General features: G+C 36.4%; 1 protein-coding gene across 1 annotated transcript in view; it reads right to left on the bottom strand.

Moving 5' to 3' along the window:
* FAF1 (Fas associated factor 1) overlaps positions 1–25,008 on the bottom strand; it is a 354,485-nt gene that overhangs the window by 95,666 nt on the left and 233,811 nt on the right. Inside the window, exons 9-13 of the mRNA XM_070405091.1 lie at positions 19,429–19,524; positions 15,167–15,293; positions 14,043–14,106; positions 12,451–12,532; positions 331–485 (exon numbers count right to left, since the gene is read on the bottom strand). Of these exons, the coding sequence (XP_070261192.1) occupies positions 331–485; positions 12,451–12,532; positions 14,043–14,106; positions 15,167–15,293; positions 19,429–19,524 (524 nt within the window). The remainder of the gene's footprint in view (positions 1–330; positions 486–12,450; positions 12,533–14,042; positions 14,107–15,166; positions 15,294–19,428; positions 19,525–25,008) is intronic.

Consider the following 25,008-nt stretch of genomic DNA (forward strand, 5'->3'; position numbering starts at 1 on the left):
ATTTAACAACAGATTTTTCTCTAAATGTTCAACATATTACAATATTAGAACATATAATAAACAGAAATGTACAATATCTCTTTGATTGCAAAAAAGATGAGAACAATGTGTTTTAGTTTTCTAGTTATTTTTTAATTTAACAAATCTTTAAAAGTTAAGGAATTCATAATTGTGAGTAACTGCATATATTAGCTACAACAAATGGCTAATATCTAATTAAATATAGAGAATTTAATGCTCAGGATGAAAATGTTTATGATGATAAAAACCAAATACAGTGATGGCCTTAAAAAAAAGAATAGCCCAGCTATAAGTTGTGAACAATATTACCTTGCTCTATTGGCGTCCTTTGTCAGATCCCAAGCCCAGGTTATAAAATTTTGACTCAGATAAGAGACAATAGACTCAGCACATAGCATTTGTGAGCAGAACACGTTGGTTAATACACTTTCATCATGGTGGAGGTAGATAGCAAGAAGCTTTCTCTGAAAAGAGAAGAAAAAACTGATGAGTTAAAATATTTACTAATGTAAGATTTCTTAAATTTTAGAAGGACATCAGATTCAGTCAATATAAGCAGCAAAGACAAAAATTAAATGCTATTCCCTAAAAGAGTACCCAATACTTGGGAGTTCCTAAAGCATTTACTGATATGAATAGATTTGCTTCCTTATACTCTAAAGAGGCTGGGATGATTATATTCCATTTTACAGACTGTTATCATAGACTCCTGTTAACGTTTGCAAGCCTATCTCAAGCAGAAATTGCAAAAGAGTTGCATTTTCTTTTGAACTCTTCAACTATACAAAGAAAAAATACTGATTAAGAGTGAATGTCAAATTCTCTTTATATATTTTTAATGTTTTTAATCTAAACACTGAGTAGTCTCTTCTACTTAAAAGGAAAAAGTCTAAAATGAAGTTTTGTTTTAATTCTACAGGTAATTTTAAAGCCCTTAATGTGTCCCCATATTAAAGTTCTAATTCAAGAGCAGGTAACTTCTAATTGTCACTTGAAAGGATAGAAAAATGTTCACTTCACATAAATTCTTTCTGGTTTATATTTCAGAAAATGCCCAATAATGTAGTCTCATATGGAAAATTATTCTTTCCCTTCTACCTGTTAAAACTTGCTTTCAAGAAATGACATTTGGTCTCTTAAAAGTGTTCCATCGTAGTTGAACATTCAGTAAGATCATAGAAACTAAAAATTAAAACTGAGCAACATAAATTGCAACCTAACAGCTTTAACAACAACAACGACAATTAAAGAGCCTAAATTGTCATTAACTGACTTCTTGGTGCTATCTTGTAGAAGAGTTGACTTTAAAGAACAGTCAATTACTAGGAAATGGAAAGATAAAATTTTATGGTAAAGACAATGTACAAACATTTGAAATTCTAGCAAAGGACAATTTCAAGGAAGCTCAGGCTTTCTCTTCATATTAAATAAAGATGTGATGATAATAAAGAAAAACTTGTGTGAGATACTAAATCAAAGAACATTATAGAAAAATGTAAGGCTCATGTTGATGAAAGTTAATGAAGTCTGATCAACTTATCTGATGGAATTATCCTGATAAATAAACCAAATTATAATAAAAATCATTAAAATATCTTTTTCAAAGTTAAACTTTATAATAGATGAAGGTAGATTAAGATTCCAAAAGCATCTACGTACTATGAAAAGGAGGCAGTTACATACCCATTATCTATTTTAGTCCCCAGAATAAACCTGTAAAATAGTGTTAACTTTATTAGTATATGAGGAAATTTAAAAGCTGACTTGTCCTAAATTCCATAACCAGTTAAGTAAGCAGTACATCTGAGAATAAAACCCGGATTGACTGACTCTAAGCCTACTGTTCTTTCTTTGATAATAGCAGGGAAATTGCCAACATTATAGGTAAGGCTTAAAGTGCTTATACAATATGAAGATGCCAGACTGGCCACTGCTCATACAGCAGTGGTTCTGGAGCCTCACAGACAGCATGTGATGAGAATAAGAGCAGGATTCCTAAGATAAGTAGCTCAGCTACTCCAACAATAGATGCTTCCATGTTTCAAGTCATTTATTCATTCATTCAACAAGCATTTGATGAAATACTCTGTGTTAGGCACAGCAGGGAGCAGTGGTGATAAAATGATGAATAAAAAAGACTTAGGGTTCATCTATGTTGAGTCTGCAGAAAATCTGTAGAGGCTTCTAGGAAGTTTGTAATCAGATACATTGTTGAAGAGATACTTATCTGATAAATTCCTACTCATCTTTTAAGGCTCAAAGCAAATTCCTCTGTGAAACCTCCCCTGATTCCCTTAGGCAGAGTTAAGAGCTTCCTCTTCTGGACCTCTATCTCTTCCCATTAGTATTCTAATTGTTTACCAGTATTCCGCGCCCCCCCAAAGTCTCTCCAGTGTAAGGACTGGGTTTCTTTCAGTCTTCTTTGCATCCCTAAGCTAGCATAGGTCTCAGCATGTTTGATGAAAGAAACTTGAATGTTGATTTCAAACAGCCCCTCCTGGCAAAAAAAAAAAAAAAAAAAAAAAAAAAAGACAGCAGCAATGCCTAATCACTTTTAGTAAATGAATCTAGAAATCTGCTGCTTTAGGGAAAGGAACTGAACCTGGCAGCACTAACAAACTGAGTTCCTTTTCTTAGGAGCTCTCCAGCTGAATAGACAGAGGGATGTCAACCTCTAATTCTGCTCAATCGTTTCTCAGCAACTATATTTAATGAGACAGTGGGAACAAGAGCAGTCCACTTTTAAATCAGCATATTTCTAACCAAACAATGGCAATACTTAAATCATTGAAATGCCTATTTCTCTCAAGAACACTGCAATAGAACATTTAAACTTTGGGAAAGAGATTAGAGATTTACATTGCTATCTCACTAATTTAATTTAAATGCTCTTCCAAATCAAAACACATATGTGCCGAAGAGGCTACCAAGAAACCCAACATGCAGAGTTCCCTATAAGTGCAACCGACAGTGCCGACTGAAACTAAACTTGGAAATCCAGGGCACTAACGCACAATATCAAGCAATAAAACAGCATCTCTTTGGCAATATTTAATTTACAAAAGAAGAAAGAGGCAGGCAAAGATCAGGCACTGTCTGTTTTGGAGGATCAACCATTCTGCATTTCAAAGCATTGGTCCCTGCAATATCCAGGTTACTGTGCTAGAATCTCGACTATTATATCGCAGTTGTGAGAGGGAGGGCAAAGATGTGTTTACTCAGTGATTAGGCCCTTAGAATAAGCCTCTAGCTCCTAGAGAGACAGATCACCACTTATTCATTTGGGCCAATTCACAAAGCCTCGGAAGATTAAACATCCATGCTGAGAAGACAAGCGAATGCAGACGGTGAAAAAGAAATAAAAATTCTTTAAAAACTCTGAGATGACTTCATTATTTTTCCACAAGGAAACTTTAGGAAAGTGTTTAGTTAGAGAAAAACCCACATTGACCTCTCTCTAAACTCTTAATCTTTCCTTTGTGGTGGCATTGCTTTGTGGTAAGCTACTGGCTCGCCTGGCCCCTCTTTTCACTGGAAGCTGAGAGAAAAAAGGATCTGGAGAAACAGTTTTCGTCCAGGGACACAAACCCTGACACTGTTAAACATGAGATGCCAGGAAAACACACTTAAAAAAAAAATCTCACTTTAAGCTCTAAACTGTGAGAAAAAGGACACAATAAAAAGAGTATCCGAAGAGGATCTTCAGGCTGGAGGTACTCCTATTGTAGCTTTCAGAAAGGGAGATGGAATAATTTTAAAATAATCTTTTCTCTCTAACATAATAAGCTTTCAACAAAAATTTTTCTTCTGTTATGAGAGAAATAATAAGCAAAATAGAAAGATTCTTACTAATATGCAAATGCTAGTAAATTTGGGCGACATAAATCTCATTAAATTATAGGCACAGTTAAATGAATCCCAGACTCAGATTTCAGATTTTTTTCTTGAGCTCAATTAAACACAGGCCAAAACAGTGAAAACTGAGCATATCAGCAAACTGCTTTTGTGAAGAAAGGGCATCTGGCACATACAAAAAGCATAAGAAAATGTTTTATTTTCCATTACTATAACATTTTTCCTTTGGCCCATTAATAATTAGTTTACTAACATTTGTGGAGTACCTATGTATTAGGTATTAAAAATATAAAGGTGAATAAAACAAAGTTCCCTTGCCCTCAAACAGTTGGAGAGAAGGTGGTATAGGGGGTAGAAAGATTTCATTACAGTACCATATGATAAGTGATAAAATTGGGGAATTAAAAAAACCTATATTTTATTTGTGCTTCCTAATTTGGCAGTGAGGGCGTAAGTCTGGTAGATGACAAAGGCGAGCTGCCCCGCTACACTCTCCTCAGACTCCCTCTATGATTGAGGTTTAGGTAACACAGTGTAAAGGAAAGTCTCCTAGTTTTAAAGCAACAAAAAGCTCTGTGCTAAACCCAGTTTTGCCACTTACTAGTTGTGTGAATTTGGGGCAAAATGGGTGTAGTAAGGATTATGGATAAAGTAGGTATAATGCCGATTTAAAATGCTTGACCCCATAGTAGGTACTGAATAAAATGTAGCTGTTAGGATGAAGAGTCCAGAACTATCAATGCAAAATAAAGGATTTGAACGCAATTCCAAGAGAAATAATAGCCATAAAAATGTATTAAAGATAATGCAGCTCCTTCATTTCTCCTACTGGCAACAGTGTGTGCAATGCTTAACTGTGCTCTGCCATTAGAACCTCACCAATCTTCACATTCAAACTGAGGAACTAAGGTCTAAGTTGATGTTTAGGAAATGCCACGCTGAGGACAACCAATGTGACTTGTCCTTGAGCTACAGTAGCTATTGTATTTAGGCACTTAGCATCACAGAACCAAAGAATATTAGAGCTGGGAGAGATGAGCGGGCTATGTCTCAAAATAAGCCAGGCACAGAGCAGACACTCAGAAAATATTTGCTACTGAACTGAAAAGGATGTTGTCTAGTTTCTTTTGAGTACCAGAACATTCATAACCTGAATGTTCAATGATTTAAAAGTTGAAATGATAAATAATTTCTAGAAATGCTAGGTCAGTTTTTTCAGTATAATAATGAAAATAAATTTAAAATAAAAATATTTTCCTTTGTGTAAACTAGGACCTGACTTGCTTCCTCTCTTCCATTTCCCTTCTTTTCTATCATCATTACCATAATAATCTGAATCATCACCACCACCATTATTTGCTTGTTTTAAGTTTGGGAATGATCTGTAGATACAAACAACTGATATACTGATACATCAATAAACACCCATTTATCCTTTCCCTAGATTATTAATATTTTGCTATATTTGCTCTATCATTCTTATTATGCTTCTTCCTGAAACATTTAAAGTTGCATATATCATGAACATCATGACATCTCAACCCTAAATATTTTAAGTTCTGTTTCCTAAGAAATAAGGACATTCCTTTATATAACACCAAGTACCTCAACATGTCCTCTGTAGCTGTTTTATTTATTGTTTTAAATCTAGGCTCTAATTAGGATCATTCCAGTACACTGCCTACTTCCATAATCTTGTTACTGTATATGGATGTTTGTAGGTCTAGACCAACATGCAATGGCGACTCAAGTAAATAAAGGCAGGGCAACATGAAACCATACTGCTTGGAATGAAATTCCTGCTTTGCCACCTCCCAGCTGTGTGACCTTGGGAAAGGGACTTCACTATTCTGTGCTTTGGGTGCCATATAGCTCTGGAGGTGAGAAGTCCAACACTTTATTTAGATGAGAGTGGTGATATGAGTACTGTAACAGAGGAAGTCCCAAGGCTAAGCATGAACTCAGACTGCCTGTTTCTTCATGAAGGTTATACTTGAGCTAAATTTTAAAAGCAGGTTATAGTTACTAACTGCTCTGTGACTTGAGCTGAATTTTAAATTTAGGTTGTTGTGAGGGAAAAAAAAGAGAAAAACCAAAGAGAAAAGTTCGGGGAAAGACCGGTGATGTCAATGGCCTGATGTGTTCACAGAATTCAAAGTTAGTAATTTTTGAAGAGAGAAGACCCAGAGTGTGGACTGATTTGGGGGGAAAATCATGACACTTTGCCTTTTTTGGCTCCCAAAGCTGAGTTTGGGGACCAATGGGCAGCAATGAACTGGAGCTACTGAAGGTGCGGAGACGCCTAGATGGTGTCTTTTTCCTCTCACTTGCTGAAGCAGATGTTAGGATAGCACTCTGAAATCTTGAGGATGCAGATGTATTTGAGGCTCACATAGGAAGAACTTTCACATGGAAGTCATAGGTTAAGAAAAAACAAACTAAAAGCCTAAAGCAAAATCAAATTCTCTTCACAAAATAAGCTGACAAATGTTCACTGGATATAAAGCTTTATCAGTTTTCACTGTTTAGACTGTAATACTCAAATCATGAAATATCTTTGAGGAAGGACAATAGGTGACTGAAGTTCTTATGACTAAGGAAATTAGAAGCTCAAGTGATTGGCTCCTTTGGCAAACTGTAGAGGGGGCCAGGCTCTTTGGGGACGTTGGGAGACAGAATATGGAGACAAGAAAATATGCAGGCAGCTTCAGGCCAGACCAAAGATCTCATCTCATTGGTTTTCCAGGTGAACACGTAGGAGCAGTAACAATGGCCAGAAAAGCAGCCACATAAAAGAGCAGGCAGGATTTTTCTGATCCTCTTCTCTTCTGAGAGGAATAACTACCTCTAGTTAACCACAGGCCTGCTAAATAGGAGAATGTGTGTGAATGTGTACCCATAATGTGTGCCAGTAAATATGATAACGCAGCTGGAGAATTAGAGGCAAATTCTAAATATGGTGCTAATAATGTACTGTTTAGTGTTCACATCTAATTATAGAATAGCAGATTTGATACAGTTGCATTTATATAAAATAAACTTCTTGCTTATATACATGCTTGCAGATTTTTTAAAAAAAAATCACATTTCAAAGTAAAAAGATTTAATAGTGGTTATTTTCAGATTGGGATTATGTGGTAACTCATTTTCTACTTTAAATGTACCCATATTACTACTTTACAACACACATTTTATTTGCATAATGAAATATACTTTAAAACTTCTATTAGAATCTAGGTCTTATCTCATAGATGTGTAGGATGCTGTCCTAGCTATCATATAAAATTACTCTAAGATCACTGTTTACCTTTAAGAAATTTAAATTGAAAAGAAAACAAAAGATAAGATGAACAGACTGTGTATATTTCCGAAAGTACAAATAAGTTTGTTTGCCTAGTTTTTCTGGATGCTAGAGTGCTGGAAACTCATCAACTACACAACTATAGCTGTGTAGGACTTATTTTTTCTTAAACAACACTGATCAGTAATGATATTTAGATTTAACATGAGGAAGTAGAAATAGCAACTACTTTAAAATGGTCTGATTTTTTTTAAAAAAAGGTAATAAAACTTGGTAACAGGCACAGTTAATGCATAATACTCATTTTAGTACTGCAAATGCTCCCAGGGATTCTCAAAATCCCTTTCTGGAACTATTCTTAGAACTAGTTCATGAATTACATGAGAAAATCTGTTTTGTCATTGTACAAAAATTCCTCAAATTTGTCCAAAACTGCTTAACAGCACCACAGCCACAGTGCTGGGAGCATTTATGGGTAGCATCCCATTTAATTTTTATCACACCATATAGATATTATTATCTTCATCCTTTTTTTTTTTTCTTCCCAGATTAGAAACCGGCTTATTGCTTATTTGGGGCCATAGAGTCACTAAGGGGGAAATACAAAATTGAGCACTGGTTTCCTTAATTTATGTGTAATATTTGGAACCGGCACTGGTCTGAAGTGAAGATCTAAGGAGATGTAACAGGATTATTGATATATCAAAGCGCAGTCTCCCAAGGGGATGCTGGAAAAGGAACAATCCTTCACATGAGAGATAAATCCTAGCACTGGGATTTTTATTGCTGTTGACTTTCTCTAGGGTACTTTTTGTTGTGAAGAGAATTTGGGGGTAGCAGAATGAGAGGTGGAAAGGCTTTAAAAAGGAAAAGAACCTTCTTTTGAGAAACTCCCAGGGACGATGTGTCCAATGGTGACTCTTCAACCTCAATTAAGGAAGATGACCATTGTTCACTTATCTGAAGATAAAATATCAGCCTCATGCAACAAATATCTTTAAAATGCTAGGTAATGCTGGGGATCACAATGCCCCCCATGCCGTGGCCCTTGCTGATCTTCCCAGCCTCGTACCTTGCAATCCAACTACCTGTCTTGATTTTCGGTTTGTATTTCTCACATTTTAATTTTCTTGCCTTTGCTATAGACTGTTTTTCTTTTATTTATTTTTAATAATTCTGGTATCTGCCTAAGTACTAGTCATCAGAAGTAGCTCAAGAAGTCTCCCTGAATTTCTAGGGTAGATGAAGTACCTCTCCTCTTTGCTTCTATACCATGTTATACTATATAGATCTGTTTAATGGTTTTTTTAAAAATATATTTTATTGATTTTTTACAGAGAGGAAGGGAGAGAGATAGAGAGTTAGAAACATCGATGAGAGAGAAACATCGATTAGCTGCCTCCTGCACATCTCCCACTGGGGATGTGCCCGCAACCCAGGTACATGCCCTTGACCGGAATCGAACCCGGGACCCTTCAGTCCGCAGGCCGACGCTCTATCCACTGAGCCAAGCCGGTTTCGGCTAGATCTGTTTATATTGTCTTATCTTCCCACTAGACTGTGAGCATCTTAAGGGCAGGTAACCTCTATACCACATTTGGCATGTGATCAATATTTATGGCCACCAACTGAAAGAATATCCTAATAGTTAAGAGAAAGGGAGGGGGGTCATAAAACTTAACAACCCGTTGTCAAAAGTCAAACTTTGTCACAATAAACGTAAACACAAGAACTCAGAATACCTGTTTTACTACTTGGAGCTCGGCTTTGATTTATCTCCCGTGTAAATTCCTCATGAAAAAGGCAGAAAGCGCTATGAGCACTCTCACCGAGAAGTGCTCTCAAATAAAATCAGTTTGAAGCAGTTTTCATTAAGATGGACTGAATGTGGCATTGTGAGAAACACTTTATCAAATGTAGTGTTTTACTTAGTGATTAGCTATATATGAGTTGATGAAGCTCCCTAAATCCTTGGTAATCCCACCACTCCAATAAACATTTAATGAGTATATAAGTTCAAAAAGCCTAGCAGAGGATTTAAACCTTCAATCTTGTTTTTATTTACTCTGGGAACTCAATTTCTCACTTCAAGTGAAGAATGCTGGTGCGTGAAGTTCATCTGTTGCCCTGGTAAAATTAATGTGCCTCCCTCAGCTTAAATTAAACATGTGATATTTAAGATGAAAGAAATTTAGTAAGAATGCCACAGTATCAGTCACACTTGCCTTAAAATATTTGAACATCAGCAAACTGTTTTTTTTTAATGATTCATTCAGAAGTTTAAAAAATAATGGCAAAAAAGATTTGTTTTTAATTCTCAAATGTAAACTCTGAAAAGGAGATAAAAAGTATGATAACTGAATTCTGCAGTACAGCAGTTACCACTGAAAACAAGTTTGGTAGAACAGTATTAACCAGTATTTCCCACACCTGAGATCTTTTTGGGTCTCTACAACTTACTATTTATGTGTCTTTGGGCCAGTCATTTAGCTTTTCTGAGCTTCCTCATCACTACAATATTAATGTTGATATAATATGTGTATAATTTGGATGATGAGCGTAATAAATGTAACTGCTTAGATTTAATTTTGAAAAATTTATCTATCATGTGGATAAAATACTCAATTTTAGAGTAACATAGTAAGGAATGCATAAACTGTTGAACTTTAATTTGAAAAAGAAAAATAAGAAAAGAAAAAAACCCTGGACAAGGGAAGAAAGATAAGGACAGCTTTAGAGTCCAAAGAGGTCAGCTGATTTTGGTAGAAATCTAATGACACAAAACATTTAATTACATGAACCAATGATTTTCACCTTTTGGAAACACCAAGGTACTAATAAGAAACAATCAATTGGTTCATTAGAAATACCCAGAAATTAATGAGTTTATGTTCCTCTGGGGATCATCAGTCTAAATAAATCCAAATACCAATTTATTGTATAAGTTGCTTATTAAAAGTTCTTTAATAAGTACTGTATATTTAAATAAGTATCTTTATTTAAAGTTATAATGTTTAAGGTATTCACAGTATATCTTACAGTAGCTTTTTAAAATGGGATTTAAAAGATGTCTATCCCTATTTTTGGAGCTACAGTTTAAGTTATAAAGAGCCCTGACATCTTCTGGTTACTTCAACTGCTTAGTAATCTTGCTGGAAAGCAGAGACAGATATATCACAAATACATTCTTATTAAAAAGTGAATTGAAAAGTATATTATTTCAAAGCTATAGTTAGATATTCTTTCAAACATGTTTATGTCCAACAATAAATAATTGTTTAAATATAATAACATGGTCATACAATGACTCTATAACTATTAAAAATCCTGTTAAAAAAGTATTCAGCATTGCTTACAAAGCATTCTTGCAAAAAAAGTTCAACCTGAATTAAACAAAGTTTTTAGACCTAATATCCATTTTTCAGGAAATACAGAGATAGAGGAACAAGTTAAATAATACCACAAAGAAACAATCATACAAATCCAGAATTTGGGACAATGTATAAGTTATCTAGCATGATTTCTTCACAAAGCACATGTCATGAAAAAAAAAAAGTGGAGACAGTGCTTGTTTAAAAGAGATTTAAGATATCTAGCAACCAAATATAATTCATGATTCTTGAGTGGATGTGGTGCCCCGCTCCCCCCCAAAAAAAAACAGTTAAAAAGATAGATGATATTAGGGAACTGCTGTTAATTTTGTTACATGGTACTGTGGTGATGAAGAAAAATATCATTATATTTGAAAAATACATGCAGAAGATTTTAGGGGTAAAATATGATGTCTGTAATATACTTTAAAATGATTTAGTAAAAAATAATGAATATATAAGGGTATATAAAATGTTTTTGAACAGTTTTAAGTTTTAATAATTTCAATCATTTAACTACTGCAAACTAAAAAAAATCATTTGAAACTTTATATTTGTTTTACATTTGTTTTGTGAATTTTTCAATAATAAATTTTAAATTTATTCTGTTCTAGTCAATATTTGCAATTTTCAGAGAATGAAACAAAAACTTATAAAAATTATTCATTAAAATCCTTAAATAAGTACAAAAATGTAAAGAATTAAATTTCAAATGCTTCTCTTTTATAAGTAAGTAGTTCAACTTTTGAAGCTTTAAACCTTAAAATTCCATTAAAACTTTTAAATGCCCTGTATATAGAAGAAGCAAATATGGCAAAATTTTAGTAATTATTAAATCTATAGAGAATTTGGGGTGTTTATTGTACTATTCTGCTTTACTTTTTCTATATTAAAATCATCTTTATAAAAAGTTAAAATATAATGAAGAAATAATCATAATATTAAAAGGCAAAAAAACCTTTTAACAAAATTATAACATGACTCAAGATACACACACACACACACACACACACGGAGAGAGAGAAAGAATAATTATAAGCAATATGTTAAGTGTAACAATAAGAGCAGAGAGTATTATTGCAAAGTATTAAAGGAGTGGCTGTGGTCAATGTTAGAGGGAGTAGTAGAAAAGTCAGGAAAGGTTAAGTCTCAGAGAAAGTGTAGAGTCAACCAGGTAAGAAGCAGGAGAAAGCCATTCCTGACAGTAGAGAAACATGAAAAAAAGAGTAAGATTATGGTAAAATACAAATGGTACACTGTTGCTAGATTTACTAAGTGTAAGGCAGGGAATGGGAAAAGCTGAAGCTGTACAAATAGGCAGAAACCAGATTACTGATTTCTGCCATGTCTTGACTGCTGTGTCAACAGAGTGATGGTATAGAACCTTCTTGCTTCAAATGTACCCTTTGATTCTTGTTATAAATGTCAATCTACTTGATTTCAAGATCACAAAGCCCATTTCTGAGGTTAAGGAAGAATCTTTCTGTTGTCTAAAGTGACTTTTGGGAAAAATATATTGCAGCTATTAGATATATATCACTAGATGGAATAATCATTTTGGGAAAAGACTGAAGGAAAAATCCTTTAGCAAGAACCTGTCAATCACATAACTGAAAAGAATACAAACAAGTAGCCTGGTCCCTTCTAGGCATGTCCACTCTTTTTTATTTTCCTACAAAAAAACAACCCTGTATCAAGGCCTTCTGCAAGAGCCAGCAGTACCCTATCACACTACTACCCCTCTGAAATGGGCATTTTGGTGATGATTATGTTGGTAGATGAACCAGAATCAAAATCAAGTCTTCAACCTGAAAAAAGCAGAAAACATTAAGCATTGCCCCAGGCTTGGTGGTAAACCTACGGGATACACTTTTTAACCATAAAAGGTAAGACTGCACTTACATCTCGGGCTTTCACATAGAAGGCCTCTTGAAAAGCAGCTTCTAATGATCCAATAAAAAATACAGGATGGCAGTCTCCATATCTATAGGAAAAAGTGCGCCTATTAATTAAAATACATTTCAAATGAACTTCAAAGTTACACAAGTCTAAACAATGACTTAAGTTAATTCAGGGCTAATATCTCTTATGTACAGATCAAACATTAAAACATTTCTTTTTTTATTTTTTCTCCCCCAATTATCCTCCCCCCTCCCCCCGGCACCTCTCAAAGCAGACTCTAAAACATTTCTTTAAAGGCTTGGGAATGAGCTTCATTAGTTCTTAGAGTTCTTCTTGGCCTATACTGATATATTAGAACAATAGAATTTTAAGTACATCTAGCAAATGTATTTAATAAGTGCCACAAAACCATGCCATTTATAAATAGCAGTTTCAGGTTATCCACTGTCATAAGATTTCGCTAGCTACTGTGGCCTTAACTTTGCATTTTAGTTCATTTATTCTGGAAGTCAAACAGAAAGGGGAAAAATGGTATACGGCAAAGTTTTCCAATTATACTGTTACATCAGAAAATAGAACTAAAGAGAAATATCATTTACATGAAAATTTATAGTTGAATATTTAAAATCCTCTCTACTTAAACACTTTTGGAGAATCTCAAATGCACATAAAACATGCTATATTAGACTCTTAAAAAAAGAAATGCTAAATGACTCCAAACAAACATTTAAAAATTCACTTTCATTTAAAATTATCTTTTTAGCCCTAGCCAGTTTGGTTCAATGGATAGAGCGTCAGCCTGTGGACTGAAGGGTCCGGGGTTCAATTCCGGTCAAGGGCACATGCCCGGATTGTGGGCTCAATTCCCAGTGGGGGACGTGCAGGAGGCAGCTGATCAATGATTCTCTCTCATCACTGATGTTTCTATCTCCCTCTCCCTTCCTCTCTGAAATCAATAAAAATATATTTAAAAAAATAAATAATAAAAAAATAAAATTAACTTTTTATGTAATGTTATTTTTGAAGCATATTTTGTTTGCCCTAGGATACACTAAAAAGTAGTATTTTGTAACCTAGTTCTTTGGGAATATAGTCAAAATGTTAAATTAGTGATCCATTAATTGTGCTTCAATAAAGAAAGATACAAAGCCTGGCCAGTGTGGCTCAGTGGTTGAGCAATGACCCATGAACCAGAAAGTAACGGTTCATTTCCAGTCAGGGCACATGCTCGGGTTGCTGGATAGATCCCCAGTAGGGAGCGTGCAGGCTGCAGCTGATCAATGTTTCTTTCTGATCATTGATGTTCCTATCTCTCTCTCCCTCTCCCTTCCTCTCTGAAATTTAAAAAGAAGAAGAAAATAGAGCTACAGAGATAAGATGACTACATCTATGAAGTGGCATAAATGGTTAACTAGTTATTTGATAGTGAATACTACATGTTTCACTATCAGGACTATATAAGTTGAGAAACAGAACCACTGAATACTTTAAGGAGAAATAAAAAATAACCAATTTATGATTAAAACTGCTCCAGAAAAATACAATGTCATTAAAAGAACATCAATTTTATATAGTTAATATCCTAACCCTACCTTGAAGAAAACTCTGCTGTAAATTGTAATAAGGCATCTCCTTCATTTTCTGCGTTTTCTGGCACTAAAAAACAAACAAAAGAAAAAACAAAAACAAAAAAAAACAAAACAAATAGACACAAAAAACAAACCACATAACATCTAATCCCACATATAAGAAATATATTTAATCAATAAAGAGAAAATAAGATTAAGTTTTAGTTTCTGTGATATATCTGAGGAGACATTTTAACTTGATATACATTAGGAGATTTCATCAAATCTTGAGAAACTTAAAAAAATCCCAAGCTCATAAATTTTGGAAAAACAACTGACACAATCTTGCTAATAGGCAATTAAAATATGTGCCAGGCATCACTCAGAATTTCAATGTTTTCTTGAAATGACATCTTGTGATTAAATTATATAGAAAGAATCTCAATTTATTTTAAAGACCTATTAATCAAGAAAATCGTCAATTTAATGCAAGTATACCTATTTCTGCCCCCAGGAATTCCCTAATTTCAGAGTAAATGAGCCATTTAAGGACTTATTTTAAGGATCATTTTGCATATAGCAACCACTTATGATTCTACAGTATGTATCTTGTAAGGTGTAAGTGAGGGAGATAGCACATTTATTTATTTATTTTTTCTTCCAAAGATGAGTACCAGTGAATGGAAAAGTAATACTACTATTGTTTTTGTTTTTGGAGATTTGGTCAATTTAATTACAAGATTTAAAAAAATACAACTTAATGCTTAATTCATTAAAATATTTAAATAGTAAAAATTTTGATATCTCTAAAACATGTGAGGAAACAACTGCAGACGCAGAAAGTCCAGCTATTTATTTTTCAAACTCTAGGTTTAAAGTAAAGGGACAGATTCATAGCTAATTACACATGTGAAACAAGTTACATTTCCTTGCATTTTAATGAATTTTACTAAAGCATTGAAAATCAGTAGGCTTAATAAAATTAAAAGTCAAGAGGCTCTAGTTCTAATGAATAATGCCTATTTGTTATATTTTCTCTTTCCAGACCCGAAAGTCAGTAAGAAACTTTTAAGTTCACTACCCTTAATAAGTTTTTGCAATAAAAGGGAGAATTATAATGCCGGACCCAAAGAGCTATTAATACTCACTCATTGGAGATTTTCTCAGGGCAGTTGACGCCATGCCGAATACCTCTCCATCATCCACCCCAAATTCAGGAGCATCTTCAAAGTCATCTCCATCACTATCACTAACCATATGAACATCGGTGCTTTGCTATTTAAGGAAATCAAATTTCAAAATATAAGTTATCCAATCACATTTAACATTATAAAAGTTTTACTAAATAAGGAGCCATTTGTTAGAGCAAAGCTTAATATTTTTCAGTTTAAGGCTTACATATATTTCTAAACTTGCTGTGATACCCCTAGAATACAGATTGCAGATGGAGGAAAAATAAAAAAGTGCTTACAAACTTAATGAAGACAGGAACTTTTGTCTATTTCATCCCTAGCCTATAGTAACACAATTAAGTGCTCAATAAATAATTGCTCAAAAAATGAGGGGACAGGTACAATTGGAGAGGTCAGAGACAAAGTAACCTATATGAGATTTTATAAAGTTCGCACTAATCTATGTTTGTCAGGGGTATGTTTGAAAAGCAAGGGTAGCATTTTCAAACTTGGCACTTCCTTACTGCAATGGTTCTCAAAATTTTCATTAGTAAAATATGGCACACTATCCTCACAGTATTATTGGAAGATAACATAAAATACACTGTGAAATTTCTATCTTTTAAAATATGGTGTGCTATGTACTTAAGTTATAAAAATGGGGAAACTATCTGATCCTTCAGTCAATGCAGAGAAGCCCAACTTAGAGATAAATATTTGCCAGAAAAGCATTAAGAGAAACTTAGAATCAAAGACTCATAAAACTTAGCTAGATGGGATATTAGAGTTCAGCCCGTTAAGAATCAGATTTTAAAGCTAGAAGGGATTTTAAAGATCTCTCATCAATGATTTTCAAATTTCTTTTCACAGGGTTACCCAGCCCCAAGCAAAACATTCTGCAAAATTACAATGCATACAATATATGAAAAGTAAGGCCACTCTGACGGATGCAGGGAGAGGGCAATTGGGAGCCTAATGCTCCTGCATTTGGCCTTTTCTTCCTCATATCCCTTTGATAGCTGGGGTACCTCCGATGGCTCTCAGGACACTATGGAACAATTTTAAAAACCACTGGCCTAGTGAGTCTAACAGCTCCAAATGAGGAAGCCAAAATATTTACTCCCTTTGACTCAGTAGGTTTAGCATTTCTTCCTTGGGCATAACCAAGCATTAATGCCCAGAATTGTTAAGATTTTCCCTCTTATTTTAAAGACAGTCTTCTCAATGGTTTGAGTAGAGAAGGTAATGAACATGTACTTATTGGATGAATAAAAATGAATGGTCCTGGCCCTAAGCAGTCTATCTGCTATCCTGACTATACCATTATTTCTCACAGAAGCCTTGGTTATATTTGTGATCCTAATCCTACTTTAGTGTTTTGCTTTGTAGAGCCAAAACCTCTTCCTGATTTTAACAGTTCAACAGCTTAAATATTTAAAAAACCCTTTTCATTTCAAGGCAGTGAGGGAGCCTCCTCCATAAAACAATACTTTTACTAAGACCACAACTGTGCTTGAATTCCCTCCGTATTTCAGGCAGGCAAATATCTGGAGTATGAAGTTCACTTGAACTTCAAGGCTCAGTCTTAAACAGGTAAAGGCTCAAAACCTTAAAGATACATTACGTGTTTCTTTAGGATGCTCATCCAGGCTCACAGGCAAGAGGAAATAAACAAAAGGCCAGTATGACAAACTTCCTCACATCCTCTATTAGCTAAGCTATCATCTTAGCCTTCGATTAAGTATTGCCTCGTACTCACCCCTTACTTTAAGAGGCTTCAGGTTAAATAGGAGGGTTGGAGAACACAGACGGAAAGAAAGGGATTATTCTATGTATCATCTTTATTTCTCACCCCCTTTACTTTAGTCCCCATATCGATCCTCTTTCTCTGATTTCAGTTTTCAATTAAATAGCAGTCCCTTTCCATAACAACAGTACTTAATCTCATACTACGATGGTGATTTTAATTTTGTGCCTATGTAACCCATTATTCGTCTTGTCTTCACAAAGTATAGCGTTCCCAAATCTCTGAAGAGCCCAAGAAAGCGAAATCCTATGATGATAACATCTTCAAGGGAGGTATCTAAAAAGTCGATTTTGTTGAAAAAGTATATTTCAAATATGAATTATTGAAGTATCTGCAAGAATGAGCTACTTAATTATGTATAAGGAACTCCCAATCTCCTTACATTTTCTTATCAGCCATCTAACAGGTTAGGAAAAGCTTTTTCTAAAAAATGAGATAAACAACCTTTTTATCATTAATGTTTGCTGATGCTAATAATAATCTCTTGGTTCAGTGATGGCTGTCCTAAAATTCTTTAAATACAAATAACCTATTTATTCAGAATTTTAAAAACATCTAAAAATTTTGTGATTCTACTTTAGTTACTTATTACATTAATTTATTCCTTTTATCATTTAACAAATATTTATAAACCCCTACTAAGTGCTACACTGATTGGACCCATGTGAAAGATATAGATTACGGTCTCTCAAGGAACACCATATAAAATATAAAGATAATTATAATACCTAGTGATAAGTATTATGACAGATAAGTTCAGAGGGCAGCATTTAATGCACTGGAGGGATCAGGGCAAACTTCCTAGAGGAGATAATAACCAAATTGCTTGAGATAAAAATTTAGGACTCAGATATACTTGGCACTAAGGCAAGCTTAAAACTGAAGCAGATATTCCTTTCACCAACTACTTATTATATCAAAACACCAGGTTAAAAGTTAGGGAAACTTAGAATCAAAGACTCAAAAACTTAGCTAGATGGGATATTAGAGTTCAGCCTGTTAAGAATCAGATTTTAAAGCTTTAAGGGATTTTAAAGATAAAACATAGTCCCAGCCTTCAAGAAATTCCTATCTAAAGGAAGGCTTATTTAGTTGCAAATATGTCTTTTTCAGTGTGATCAGAGATACAACAAAAGATTAAGCAAAGGCTATCTACACTAATAAAAGAGAAACATGGTAATTAACAAAACAAAAACCATTCCTCACCTAACACCCTACTATGGCTTCCCAGAGTTCAAGTCCCTCACTAGACATACAAGCCCAACTCACCTTAGTCTCATCTCTTATCTTTCTGTGTCCCATTTTATTTTGCAAAAACACCAAACTGTACTCATTTCTTCCCATTTACTAATCAGATTGTGCTGTTTCCTCTTAATGGAATACTCTTTCCATGTTTCTTCATTTGGTTGACTGTGACTCATTCTTTATAATTCTACTAGAGGCCCGGTGCACAAATTCATGCATGAGTGGGGTCCCTTGGCCTAGCTGGCAATAGCAGCCAATCGAGGCCTGTCTCGCCCAATCCTGATTGGGCCATTTGGGGCTGGCCGAGGGAAGGGACCATGGGAGGTTGGCCAGCTGTGAGAGGTTGGCTGTGGAAGCGCACTGACCACCAGGTAGCAGGTCCTGCATTAAGCATCTACCCCCTGGTGGTCAGTGTGTGTCAAAGCAACTGGCCGACCAGTCATAATGGTTTCTTAGGCTTTTCTATATATAGATTTGGATGTCAACTCCTCTAATCTTCCTTTTTTTAACAAAGCATTCACTCACAAATACTCTTTTGTGGCTGATATGTACCAGGCACTACACTAGGTGTTAGGGCTAGAGGTGAACTATAATAACACTCAGCCCCACAAAGACACATACACAGAGACATCACAAACACAAACATGTTCAATCTGATCTGGCCCTAGTCTTTGTTTCCATAGCACCCTATGTACACTGATTGCTATCACTGCATTTATTGCAATATGTCATTATTATTAGTTTACTAATCTATTACCTTTGACTCTGAGCATCTTGGTATAGGTACATTGCTATTCATCTTTGCAGAATGCCTGGCTCACAGAAGGTGCATTCACTCACTGAGTTAAAGAACCTTCAGAATCAATCCCGATAAATGTACTCAATCCTAATTAATAGTCAGCAGCAAAGAAAATGCCTTTGTTAAACTGACAGTTCCACGTAAAAATCATTTTAACCAATCCACCTGAATTCTGTCTGCTGAAACATGAAACTTACAGAACAAGAAAGACCACATTAGCCATAACCTTGCATGGAAAGTTTCTGCCTTAAAGAATTTACTGAGACTTTATTCACGCTACATTAACTTTATCTATTCATTGCTGTGGCAGATAAAAAAGAATAGGAAGTGGGCAGGTGTGTGGAGGATAGGCCTTCTGTTCATTGAAAAGCTGGCTAACAGGCTTACCTCCTCAGACTGCTCCCGGGTCTGTGTAGGTGAAGATCTCCTTCCCACTGTCAGTCGATGGCATGGATAAGAGAGCCCTGATTCAGCAAGACACATCTGCAAAAAGTAGAATCCATCATTTGTAAACAAAATGAGGCCATGTTTTACAAAAGGTTTTTACTTCTGGGACATTTTTTATTATTTCGGAAGCTACATTAGAAAGATCACTCTAGTAGCCCAGGTATTACATTACCAGGAAGTCTCTTAAAATTCGAAAATTTTTCCATATACTAATGTTACAATAGTTGAGGCTATTTATTATTCATTAGACAATAGACTTGGGCTCCTGGAAACTGTGACAAGCCTAAAATAAACCTATCATGTACATATCCCTCCCCCTTAACATGTCTGCTACCTTTCTAATTAGCAGCATAATACCTTAGTTTCCTAACTCTGAGAGAGGTACTCTATAAAATCTTTTTTGGAGGTTAGTGATGGATTTTTAAAAAAATGCTTCCACACATCATAACTATGTCGTTTGTGCTTTAATTATTATTAATCCAAAATTTCAGATCATTATTATAGCTTATGAATCAATAATGTATGTAAAGAACCTAGCACATGTTCAGTTTACTGTCCTTGTTACCATTGTGATTTAAAACACTACCCAGAGAATTTGCCTAATTTAGCCTAAAGCAATATATATTTACTTCGATTAAAGTTTACAGTGGGTCACATATTAAATATTTTGAAGTTTAAATTAAATTTAGGCAAATATGAGGAAATATGAGTGCATGTTACTGTTGTCTACATAGAAGAATTAAAACAATATTAAATAGCAAACAGAGGTGTTTTTCATGAAAAAAACATATGTGTATTTAATGTAGCAATTATATAAGGTGAAGTTTCTTTTATTATTATTAGAATATCCAATAGCATACTAAAAACATCCATTAGTAACTTTTGAGGAGGTGTGGATTAAACTGAGGAAACCCAAATATCTGTAAATTCATCTGGTTAGAGGTCTTGTTTGTTTTTGTAGGATCAATTAGTGAAATTTTAGGCATGAAAATTTTACGTTTCCCTCAACCTCTCCACATTCCTAAGCATCCAGAAGATTATACTCCCAAATGTGCATCATTTATGTAAGGGTGTAGAATTAAATAATAAAATAAAAGAATCTTGCTTTAACTTTATTTTTATTTTGTGAGCCTATTTTGAATCTCTAATCTCTACATGTGTGATGACAGAAAGTCAAAGAATTATAGTCCAACATGGCCAGAAAATAGATTTTGAAAATGAGTCATAGTCTTTCATTGTATTGTTTAAAACAATCTTGTGATTGAAAGATTACTATAATGTATAAGTTAATTAACTAATATAAAGTATGTAAATCTAAAATTTTAAAGATGGCCCTCTTCAACTATAAAGTCAAACAAACTTACAGCCCTAATCTTTTTTCCCCAGCTTATGCATAATAAATACCCCAATGATAACAATATTTATCTTTTACAATTACATAACCATTTGGTTGCATAAACATTATCTCATTGGGTCTTCTCTGAATACCAGCTATGTGAGGGAGATAGAACAGATTGTATTACCATATTTTGTAAATTAAGGACAGGCTGAAATACATCATTTTCTAAGTAAGAAAACTGAAGTACAGAAATTTCAAGTGATTTTGCCCATAGTTATTGGACAATTGAAAGATTTAGTGAGCCTGGAACCTCAGCCTTCTGACTTCACTCACATCTTTTATATAAGTTTAGGTGATGAGTCCCAGTAAACATTTATTTTAGCCCGAACTTTTTGAAATCACTCTTTGAGTTACTGTTGCGCCTCCAAGGATTTCCCAGCCCTACAAACTCCCTGGTGGAGATATAATCCCATCTTTACTCACTTGTATTCCTTTTTCTGTACCTGTTCCTATGTGTATCTCTTGTCTCCCTAACTAATATATATGTTCCCTTAGGACAGATACTGTGCCTTATAGTTAATCAATACGGGGTATATAGCCATTCAGAAATTCTTGATCTTTTAATTTCCTTAGTGCATTGTGATTACTAGGACCTGAAATAGTGATGCAGAGGTTCACTTGGTTAGCTGTAGACCAAGGAGAAAGTGCTGGCCACTCTCCTCAAGAATGATTAGTAGCTATTGAGATGGTTAATGTTTTTATTTAATTTTTAATTTTTTACAAGCATCTACACTAATAAAAGAGAAACATGGTAATTGGCGTATGACCGCTACCCTTTTCATTGGCTAATCAGTGAGTATATGCAAATTAACTGTCAGCCAAGATGGCGGCAGGCAGCTAGGCAGCTGAGAACAGGATGCTTGGTTGCCCCAGCGATAGAGAAAACCAAGGTTCCCGCCTGCGGCTGCGGGGCTCTGAGCTCCTGAAGCAACAGCTCCAAAAGATACAATGTTTCAAGTAGAAGCTAAAAGATGGCGGTTAATCTGCAAACTCAGGCTCCAAGCAGCAGAGCGAAGCCAAACAGCCCTGAAGCCGCAGAGCAGAGAGGCCTCACTGCCCGGGGATCAGCGGAGCCGAGAGGCCTCCCAGCCCAGGGATCAGTGAAGCCGAGAGGCCTCCCGGTCGCCTGGATCAGCAGAGCCGAGAGGCCTCCCGGCCCGGGGATCAGGGGAGCTGCGAGGCCTCCCGGCCCCGGGATCAGCGGAGCCGAGAGGACTCCCAGCCCCTGGATCAGCGGAGCGGAGAGGCCTCCCAGCCCGGGGATCAGCGGAGCCTGATGGAAGCCCTATGTGTTTATGCACCCTGGGGGTGCAGAGGTCCTGTCCTAGGCAGAGGCCTATGGCAAAATTTTCGACTCTGAGAAGCAGCCTACGGCTGGAAGGCGGCTCCCCTGACCTCAGTGCTGGAGAAGACCATTAAGCAGAAAACTAAAGAAACCAAGTTTACATCATTTCCCAGGTGGAGAACAGTTGGCATGTAAGCCCCTGACCAGTGCCCAGCCTCTCCTCTGTCAGTCTATCTCACTCTTAGGTACCATGTTCTTTGTTCTGTCTTAACTGCAACTCATTTTTAAACTAGATTGCTTTTAAAAGAAGACTAAATAAAGTTTCCCTTAAGTTATTTAGGTGGTGCTGGGGCTGCTGGGGGCCTGATAGAAGACACAAACACGCAACAGGTGGCCTGTACCCAGCAGCTCCAAGGCCAGCCACCTTGGTGCTGGGGCTGCTGGGGGTATCAGAGACACAAACTGGCAGGCCTGGCACCCAGCAGACCCGAGGCCTTTGTGGCAGCACTAAGGAGAAGCAAGCCAAGTGGTAGGAAGCAACAAGCAGCTGGGCAGTAACAAGGGAGGGGTCCCGGACTGCAAGAGGGCACATGCTGGGCTAAGGGACCCCCCACCCATCCCCAGTGCACGAATTTCGTGCACCGGGCCTCTAGTATATAATAAAAGCCTAATATGCAAATTTTCAACCAGAAGTTTGACCGCTTGCTATGACGTGCGCTGACCACCAGGGGGAGGCGTGGAACATGGCAGGTGTTGGCGGCGCTGGTAGTGGGCGGCAGTGGAGGCACTTCCGGCCCTGATGGGCCCTGAAAAGAGTGGGACCATGGCGGGATGTTGGAGCAGGTGAGCTGGCAGTGCCAGGCCAAGATGGGTGTGAGCAGGGGCCCGATTGCCCCGCAGACGGCGACCAGCGGCAGGGGGCAGGGCCGGGGCTGCCACCCAGCTCCCAGGTGCTGAGGGAGCTGCCCCCCGCAATCGTCCTGCAGACCACAAACAGTGGCAGCGGTGGGAGCCTCCTGGCTCCCAGGCGCTGAGGGAGCTGGGCAGGGGTTCTAGCCCTGATTGACCACCTAGTAGGCGGGATGGTGGAATAGTTGAGGCGGCAGCGCCAGGCCACAGCGGGGTGCCAGACGGGGCTGTGAGGCTGGGGGCGCGAGCTAGGGCTGCGAGCCTGGGGGCAGGAGCTGGGGCCCGATCCCCGTAGGCCACCCCAAGGGACCTCACCCATGCATGAATTCGTGCACCGGGCCTCTAATATACAAAATAAATCTATTGCCAGATTGTAGACACAAAATAATTAACCATTTACATGCAATAAGAATTAATATTTCAACAAAAACGATTTTAAATATAATAAATATTACATGTAATATTATTTCCAGGAGCCTTAATATACTCTTTTATAAAATATGTGAGCAACCCATATGAATGATCTCTAAGATCCCTTCCAGCTCTAATGGACAGTGATCTTTTTTTTTTCCTGTTTAAAATATTACAAATAGTAGTACATATGTCCCCTTTTTTTCCCCATTGACCTTCCCCCGGCCTCCCCTACCCCCCGGCAAATGCCCTTAACACACCCCCCCCCAGTGTCTTGTGTCCATTGGTTATGTTTATATGCATGCATATAAGTCCTTTGATTGATCTCTTAACCCCCTCCCCCAACACTCCCCAGTCTTCCCTCTATAATTTGACAGTCTGTTTGATGCTTCTCTGCCTCTGTATCTATCTTTTTGTTCATTAGGTTATAATGTTCTTTATTATCCATAAATGAGTAGATCATGTGGTATTTTTCTTTCACTGCCTGGCTTATTTCACTTAGCATAATGCTCTACAGTTCCATCCATGCTACTGCAAATGATAAGAATTCCTTCTTTTTTATAGCAGCGTAGTATTTCATTGTGTAGATGTACCACGGTTTTCTAATCCACTCATCTGCTGATGGGCATTTAGGCTGTTTCCAAATCTTAGCTATTGTAAATTGTGCTGCTATGAACATAGGGGTGCATATATCCTTTCTGATTGGTTTTTCTGTTTTCTTGGGATATATTTCTAGAAGTGGTATTACTGGGTCAAATGGCAGTTCCATTATTAAATTTTTGAGGAAACGCCATACTGTTTTCCACAATGGCTGCACCAGTCTACATTCCCACCAGCAGTGAAGGAGGGTTCCTTTTTCTCTGCATCCTCTTCAGCACTTGTCATTTGTTGATTTGTTGATGATAGGCATTCTGACAGGTGTGAGGTAGTACCTCATTGTTGTTCTGATTTGCATCTCTCGGATGATTAGCGACTTTGAGCATATTTTCATGTGTCTCTTGGCTTTATGAATGTCCTCTTTAGAAAAATGTCTATTTAGGTCCTTTGCCCATTCTTTGATTGGGTTATCTTCCTTTTGTTAAGTTGTATGATTCCCTGTAAATGTGGAGATTAAACCCTTATCGGAGATATCGCTGGCAAATATGTTCTTCCATGCAGTGGGCTTTCTTGTTTTGTTGATGGTTTCTTTTGCTGTGCAGAAGCTTTTTATTTTTATGTATTCCCATTTGTTTATTTTCTCCTTAGTCTCTCTTGCCCTAGGATCTGTGTCTGTAAAAATATTGCTACGACATATGTCTGCGATTTTGCTGCCTGTGGAGTCTTGTAGGGTTTTTATGGTTTCCCATCTTATATTCAAGTCCTTTAGCCATTTTGAGTTTGTTTTTGTGTATGGTGTAAGTTGGTGATTTAGTTTCATTTTTTTGCATGTATCTGACCAAATTTCCCAGCACCATTTATTAAAGAGACTGTTTGACTCCATTGTATGCGCTTGCCTCATTTGTCAAATATTAATTGA

Source organism: Myotis yumanensis, unplaced genomic scaffold (assembly GCF_028538775.1).
Source record: "Myotis yumanensis isolate MYYU_CA2020_CCGP unplaced genomic scaffold, mMyoYum1.0.hap1 SCAF_2, whole genome shotgun sequence".
Lineage (NCBI taxonomy): Eukaryota > Metazoa > Chordata > Mammalia > Chiroptera > Vespertilionidae > Myotis > Myotis yumanensis.